Genomic DNA, 8,502 nt, shown 5'->3' on the forward strand with positions numbered 1-8,502 from the left:
TCCCTATACGACTTTCCTTATATTTCTGTTGCTTTTTACTTATGTATGAGAGAACAACATAATTACCAATAACGATAAAACTAGCAATAAAGTAGTTATAGTTCCATAAGAGAGGTAATAAAATACATTAACCGTTTATTCCTTCCACGAATTCTTGAAAATTAAGAACGAGTGCACGATATGACGTCAGACGGTTTGTTGATTAACAGAGTATAGCACTACGAAATTGATCAAAGTGATATTATTGTCAATCACGTGTTGTCGGGATTTTGTGTCATTTAATATTGACTCGCAGGATATTTATATCTAGAGTAATACTGTAGAAGATAAAACGAACGATAACGAGACGAGCAATCTCAATAAAAATCGCGAACGCATTCGAAGTATCTAAATTTAAGAATCCCGATGGATTAAGCGTAATCTAATCTACTCATTTGCATCGTTTAACTTAGCAGCTGCAAAATATGCACCTGCTTCGAGTTCCAAGTTTGTCTGCATTTTTCAAGTTACTTTTCATGTATTCTTTTTCGTGTAATCATCGCTGTTTGAGATTCACTGGACAGTTCATTCCACGTTATTAAAACTTCATTTCGCGGTAACGAAAACATTCATCTCCTTTAAGACCATCAATTTTCTATCCAAACATTGTTTTTGTACAATACACTGCTCAGAAGAATCTGAAGATGCTCTGGTTTTACCTTCAATCTTATATTTTCCATCCAATGTAACAGAAAAAGTATATTCCCAATCTTTATACCACTTCAGTCACCTCTTAATCCAGTAATAACATTCAATATTTATCATAGACCCATGTAATCCATTTATAACAAAAGAAGATTACCAAATCCATTTGGCCTCTTATACAATGACTGCAACAAAAATATCCCTTATAGTCATCTCCAATGCTCTACTACATCCACAAATCCATGTAATCCGGAAACAATTGAAATAAGGGTTATTCAAGGAATTATTCCCATTCTATACCTGTCAGATCTTCAAGCTCAGTAACATTACGTAACTCGTAGAATCAAAGTAGTCTATATGTGACATGAACGAAAACGTTCCAGCGGATGAGCCCAGGACGAAAATTCTTGTGATAAGATTGCCGATATCCAGCGGTGCGTTGGATCGATCGTAGGAAGCCGTCGCGAGTTGTGGTAGGGCTGTATCGAGGCTTTCTTTCTGTTATTCGTTCCTTCGTCTGTTCGATCCATTCAGCTGAAAAGGGAGGAAAAGGGTCAGGCCAGAGGCTATGGGTGGGGAAGACCTTGGAGGCTGCTGCGTCTCCGTAACCGAACCTTTCCATTTTCCCCTACTCCTAGCCCACGAAGATCTGAGTGGACTGTTGCGGGCTTTCCTCGCCTCGCCAGGCCCTTCGAGCACGCGCGGCCAATCGAAGGTCGAATCGGGAACCTCGTGTTTTCCGTCAACTCCGCGTCGATGGTCTCAGGGTCTCCGTGTTCGAGAAAACTTGGTCTCCTTTCGTTTGATACATAAGCAGTCCGTAGGCGATCTTTGGATGTGTTGATAATTCACCTCGAGTGACGTGGGACCTGGAATGAGATTAGGGATTAAACGATCTTGAGATTGGGTTGAGAAATGATAAGGTGATTTCAAGTCGGATTTTGAAATGATGTTCGGTGATTTTTGGAACAGCTATGGAAAGTTTCATGGACGAGGGCTTATTATTGCGATTAACTCGATTCTTCGTTGGAAATATTTTTATGCAATGTAATCTCGGTTAAGTAAGATGTTTGAGTTGTATATAGGTATACACTGGTTCTCGATTTTTGTAATATTATATGTGTTATTTTACATGTACTGGTAATTATGAAAGTGGTCTAAGTGAAGAATTCTAAAATCATTTTATCATTTATTCTGTGTTGCATTTGTTGGATTGAGTTTGTAGCTTCGTCGTAATAAATTTTTTAATTTATAATATATTTGAGCCACGAAATTTTAAATATTTTGAAATGAAAGGTGTATCACTTTGGCCTCTTTCATAATCACCGCTACGTGTATATTTTTTCGTAATAAAATGAAAATTATTACCTAGGATATCTTGTGAAACACGAGAGAAATAATCAGGTTCATTATTTCCCACTGAAATGTGTAGAAATTATATCGTTGTTGAATCGTGCATAAAAGATATCGAAATTTCCATGAAGAAACACGTCGTCGTTCGACAAATCCATAATTATTTAATTTAACGAGAATGACCTCGATTGCGAAAAGGTGATTATTTATTTGCATGCATCGTATCGTTACTGAACTGGTATCACCGCGTTACAGTATTATTATTCTGCAAGCACGTGTCAGGGTCACCTTCCGCGAATTTTGCTACACGCACGTGTAGTCGAGCTTCACGCTCAAAATAATTTTTCCCGAAAATTACAGCATCGGGGAGAAAGGACGTTCTTCTGCATTCTTTGCATGTCTTCCCGTTCCACGTGCACTCGCGATCTTTTAGCTCCGTTATAGCCTTCGAATCTATTTCGACCTAACCACATTTTCATTTCGTTGCGACAATTTTCTGTGACGCATCTTTTCCTAATCATCTTCAATGTTTCCATTTCTTTAAAACGTCGAGTGTCAAAATTGTTTACAAAGATTCCTAAAAGCAGGAAAAAAAATTGATATCTGTGTCAATAATTTAATACCTAAATATTGAAAAAAGAAAAAATATATATACTTACGCGAATAACAGTTTTATTACAAATTGTTATTATAAAATGGAAGATGCAATAAATTATGCTGAAAAAAGAAATTTGAAAGTTGCATCGATGTTCATAAAATGCATCGAAGACGCACCACTGCTACTCGACGAGACGTGAAGTTAGGTTATGTAATATAAATATACTGCGCGTCGAGCGCATGACAGTTCTTTTTTCGTTTGCAACCACACGACTTTTTCGTTGCCTGATAATCACGTACTGGCTAGCGAATTATTTGTCTTCCAGAGCATCCAGAAAAAACACCTCTTGTCTTGTACTACTTTGTGTCTTATTCATTTTCTATTATCACTGCAATCGCTGCACGCGAGTTGCTGCGTAGGAGTATCAGTAATAACCTAAAAGAAGATTACAAATGACGTGAGTTCACGAATGTATTAGTATTATAATTTCCACTGCTATGTTTACGAGCTGTTTGACATAGCGGTATCACGTTTTTTATGGAACTTGGATCTTCAACGATCAATCGATGAATTTTCGTTGTGAACTATATAGATCGTTAACACGGGGCTACGAAAACTGATATCAATCATAATATTTTCCTTTAGGTTATAATTCATCCAATAGAATAATCATGTCATTGATTCAAATCATCGATCCGATAATTTTATTTCAAAATTTCCCCTAATACCACTTTCTAACGATTTTGCATAATACATAATTCAATGGTTTCACATAACCTATTCCAACTTTCGCACGTGACGAAGGGAAGTAATACGGAACGTCGTTTTAATCACGAACCTTTCAGTAATTCCTAATCGAAGCGTAGAATCCTTCAAGGAGATTCAGGAAAAAGAAGTGGACCTCTTTAACGTAATTTCGAAACGTGACAACAGCACAAAATATCTGTCAACTGCAAGCCCACAGTTATACATATTATCGATAGTTCAAATTCTGTTCGATGTAATCGCTCGCACAAAAACACGCCGGAAGGTCCTGTTAACTGACAGGTTAGGTTCGATCTCGATAAATGTTGGGGAGAAAAGTGACCGGGTAGAGCATGTCCCGTAATAATCGCCGATACACACGAAATCTGAAAATTTCCAGACAAGGCAAATGGCGTAGTCTTTCGCGGAAGCGATCGTTCTCGCTTTTTAAACGTCGGCACTGACGTTTTGCGTTTCTGCGTGTTTCAGGGGCGTACCTACCCCGCGGGCTCCTCTTCTACCTGCTCCCTCTTTGTCTTTTCTCTTTTTTTTCCAGTTGTTTATTCCCTTTTAATTTTCTCTCATCCCTGTTAGTCTTCATTGTTACTAACCTTCTTTTACCAACTGCGTTCTTTTCTACCTCATGTCCTTCCTCTTAGAGTAATATCTCTTTCCCCTCTGTTCTTAAATCTCCCTTTCTCTCTCTAACTACCATCTTCGTGCAGCTCTTCCTCATTCTTTTCTCAACATTGCCATCTTCGTTACTCCTGTATTCTTTCCTTTACTAGTCAAAGGTTCGCCCTTTCTTTCTAACATCGTCCAGCTTCTGTCGTCGGCGCACGCATTTTTCTGCTCCCCACTCAGTTGCCTGCGCGGAGAGTGGTCTTTACGGGTTCGCCTTTGTCTTCGGCCAGCGATCCTTCGTGAATTTCGTAGTCAGCTGCACGAAATCGAGCCCCGCGGCCCCGTTTACTTTTTCTAGGATGGCCCGACTCTATTTTTAACCGCTATCCGCCGAGAAAAAGGAACCGCGCTACTAGACGCGTGCACGCGCCATTACCCGCGATGCCCGCGCGTGTGCAGGTCGATCGCGGGCCCTGGGGACATTTCACGTGATTCGATGTTAGTGAACGGTCAAGTTTCTATTAAGTTTCACGGTACATTTCATTCACCTTGATACTTCTTTGCAGAAATGGAAATTTCAACTAACTTTTCTAAACGTGTTAATACCGCACGTCCTCGGCTTTCGAAATATTCATGATATTCAACTTTGATACTATTCATCGAATTCTGCCTCTATGTATACGCTCGTGTAACGTACGCGGCAGCATGCACGCGCTGCTTATGAGCTGTATATACAGACACAAACAAAGGGCACATTTGAAAAGTTTGCATTTGAAGTTACATCGGTCGAACTTATTATACAGGTACCTTTTCTTGGAATTTTAACAGCGTATAGGAGACCCGCTCTTTGGATCGTCATTGGTTACAGATTCTAACCTAAAACTTACAATTTGTTTCCGCGGGAAGAGGATAACATACAATTTGAGCTTGAGCTTCAAAAACATAAAGATCATTAATTTGTTTTTAATGGTATTTGTTATCTTTTTGTGCAGTTATTTTTTCTTTTGTATGTATTTAGCAATATTAATAGCGTTCGTGGAAATATGGAGAAAGATCATGAAAACAAGTGATTCAAAAGTACGTTCTTCGTCACCTGTTGAATGTAACGTTATCAATCAAGCATTGGATCATTATTCTTCAAGAAGACGATAATGTAAGAAAAGAATATAAGTTCAAGGCGAAGTGAATGGGAAATGATTCATTATATGATAAACATTGCGAATACGATGAATACAATGAATTTCATGAATGTTAATAAATCTGAAACATCTATATGGTAAGATTGTTTGAAATCTTTTATAAAGACCGGAATTGCAATTTACAATTTCTTTCTTTATATTTGAAAAGAAACACGTGGTAAAAGTATAATGATTTTACTTAAAAAATACCACTTCTAAGAAAAATAGTTTCTTCCTAAATTCGCAGATCGCATTCTACATGTAGATTCACCAAATTAGATGGTCAGGATAAACCGGAAATCGTTCGGATTCCGCTAAACAAGCCCTGGAGGAAGATTTAAAACCATTATTTCTCCACTTAGGCCAGCCATTATTTTCATCTCTTGAATACCTTATGGAACTGTGTTCTCAAAACTATACGTATTTATTAATATAAATCTTATAACAATATTCTAATTCATACGGGTATTTTAATTACATTTTCTAAACAATTTTGCAGGCCGATGTCAGATTATAACGGACAATAATATCAATTTCCCTGACAGTAACAAAGAACTAACCTTATTTGAATAAAATTAATCAATTCGAATATTTGCGTCATAAGAGATAAAAATATTTATACCGATGATATTAAAATTACGAAATGCTAAAAAAATGCAAGAAGCAAATTAATTACTCGAATAATCCATCACAGATGGCCGCGTTAACATTATTCACTGGACTAACCATACTCATTTCTATGATTTCAGGCAAGAAGCTGAAGTGTCCGTTCTGCGAGAAACTATACGGCTACGAGACGAATCTGCGGGCCCACATACGGCAACGTCACCAGGGTATCAGGGTGCCGTGTCCGTTCTGCTCGCGGACGTTCACGCGGAACAATACCGTGAGACGGCACATCGCGCGGGAGCACAAAGCCGAGCTCAATCTGAAGGCCTTCCAACAGTCGAACCATTCGATGTCAGACTCGGTGCCGCAGTAACGGCGTCCTCGTCGTCATCGTCGTTATCGTCGTCGTCGTCGTCGTTGTCATCGTGGTCGCAACGAAAAGAGCCCTGTGACTACTCGAGCTACCTGCGAGTGGCACGAAACGGAAAGACCACGGAGCTGGAACGAGAAAGCAGCAACGAGGGCGAAGGTGTCCACCTTCTCCCTCGTCCAACGTCGGTCAACGCCGTCCCCATCCCGTGTAGCATCCGAATGGCCCCCGGGACTAACAGTTTTCCTCGCGAAGTCGCCATGCTGCGATTGACAGCGCTCCACTGGAAGCCAGCCGAGCCTTTGCCTCGAGAGGTCGATAAAGCAGCGATCCATGCGTCCCGCTGTGCCTCGTCTCGGCTAACCTAATAGTTGTCAATTACAGTGCGACCGTCTTGACTCGTATCGACGCGATTCATTGGCTGCAAACGTCTCGGGAGCGTGCAACTATAGAACAGGAACGATTGAACTCGAGGAATACGGAAATACACGACTTAAACGGTCAGACGTGATCTCGATTAGTTGGTAGTTGGATCGCACTGATTCGTCTTTGGAGACTCGATGAACAGAATTCTTAAAATTGACTTTTCGCTTTCTGGCTTCGATTTTAGCTGTGGTGGAGCGACTCTCGAGCCTGTTTTCGTAAATTCAAGTCGTCCTTAGGATCTCACGCTCTCGTCGCGTTTCGGGCGATGCGAATCGCACATGTATCGTCTCTTGGGACTAGTCGCGATGGATAGACGCCAGTCACGTGATCTCGGATGCGACAGAGGGCGTTGACCGTCGGGTATAGGAAAATTGTCCCGGTGATCGGATCACGAAAGAAGAAGCGTGCGATATAGATTGGAAGAGGGAGATGAAAAATGAAGACGTGAGAAGAGAAGGTGAAAGGAAGATATGGAAGAACGGAAGAGGGAAGAGAAGATAGAAGATTGAAGGTTGGAGAAACGTCGACGTCCGATTGCTCGCGTAGCTAGCACAGAGGTACATGATGGAGGGGGTAAGGGTGGGGTGGGGGGATGAACGCTCGTCGCGCCTCGGACACGCTCGCGAAATACGCTGGATAATCACAAAACTAGTCAATGAAAGTGCAACGTCGAGTAAGAGTTATTAACTATAAAGAAAAAGAAAACAGTTTTTAAAGAGCGCGATTAAAATAGGGAAGTTAGAGACAAGCGTAACGCCGGAAGATCGTAACCGAAGTAAAACGCGAATAATTGAAAGCAGGTTGAAACGCAGATTCACGACGCCAAGAGAGAATAAGCGAGTAGATTACGATGAGAAGAAGAAGAAAAAAAAAGACGCATATCTCAGGTGAATCGTATTACAATAAGCCGGATAGTTCTCGATTTTTATTTTTTCGTCCTTTTGCTTTGTCGATTCTTTTTCTTATGGATTGAATATGCATATGTATATATATACATATATATTTCTGATAGATATGTATACATATATACATATACACGTATAATTCAGCATATTTTCGGCGACTCCTCGCGGTAACGATCAGGATCGTTTTAAGGAGGCGTACGAACGGAACGATTAATATATATAGTATAAATATAAATATACCAAGCATATAAATGAAACGGTGCAAGCGCTGTTGCGAAATAGGTTTAAATGAATGAAGCTGCCGCTACCTTACTTTATATTCGATAGTTACGAACGTGTTACCGATGGGATTTATTAAGGATTATCGAACTGCTACCGCATCACCGCATTGAAACGCTGTTATATATAGATACTTTACCGATTATACCGCGGAGAAATAACACTGGTACTATTAACTGCTGTTGATGTCGAGAGCCTATGGTCGAGACACGGGTGATATCCGAACCGGTTTTAACACTTAACGTTCACGCGTGACACGCGTGAAGTGCCAAACATAAAAAGAACCGCGAGGCAAAGGAAGGAAAGGAAAAATCAAATCGACTACACTTTCTACTCAGGATCGCGATAGATAAATCGAACTTGCGTTATTTTTCTACGATCTCCACGCGAGACGCTGACAGACCACGATGCACACTTAATCCCGTGGAAACATATCCGGAAGCGAGAGTGGTGCATTTCACATAAGCCGTTACCGACTCGTACATCTTTTCCGCTTTTATTTTTTTGTTCTTTTTGTATAGATATACCGTCGTTTTATAAAGAGTTTATGAGATTATTACTACAATGATAGAACGGACAAGCTGTCGAAGTTACCATATATAATATATCGTAGGCCACGTGTGTGGATTCTTCTTGGTGAATGCGTTCAAGCCAGCTTCGTACGCGCAACACTCGAGAGAATAAGCAATAATCGTTAAGATACATAGAGAAGAACTGATCTTTCCTTTTGTA

The 8,502-nt window shown here is 40.2% G+C and overlaps 1 protein-coding gene and 1 long non-coding RNA gene across 2 annotated transcripts in view; one reads left to right on the forward strand and one right to left on the reverse strand.

The window, feature by feature from the left end:
• LOC108551879 (uncharacterized) overlaps positions 1-2,205 on the reverse strand; it is a 3,063-nt gene extending 858 nt beyond the window's left edge. The window contains exons 1-4 of the long non-coding RNA XR_001890508.1: positions 2,053-2,205; positions 1,299-1,553; positions 985-1,218; positions 699-869 (exon numbers count right to left, since the gene is read on the reverse strand). This is a non-coding gene — a long non-coding RNA (uncharacterized LOC108551879). The remainder of the gene's footprint in view (positions 1-698; positions 870-984; positions 1,219-1,298; positions 1,554-2,052) is intronic.
• The window catches only part of chinmo (Chronologically inappropriate morphogenesis), a 91,838-nt gene extending 85,675 nt beyond the window's left edge, over positions 1-6,163 (forward strand). Inside the window, exon 7 of the mRNA XM_017906222.1 lies at positions 5,931-6,163. Within this exon, the coding sequence (XP_017761711.1) occupies positions 5,931-6,163 (233 nt within the window). The remainder of the gene's footprint in view (positions 1-5,930) is intronic.
• The last annotated feature ends 2,339 nt before the right edge of the window (positions 6,164-8,502 follow it).

Source organism: Eufriesea mexicana, unplaced genomic scaffold (genome assembly GCF_001483705.2).
Source record: "Eufriesea mexicana isolate 0111107269 unplaced genomic scaffold, ASM148370v2 scaffold5190, whole genome shotgun sequence".
Lineage (NCBI taxonomy): Eukaryota > Metazoa > Arthropoda > Insecta > Hymenoptera > Apidae > Eufriesea > Eufriesea mexicana.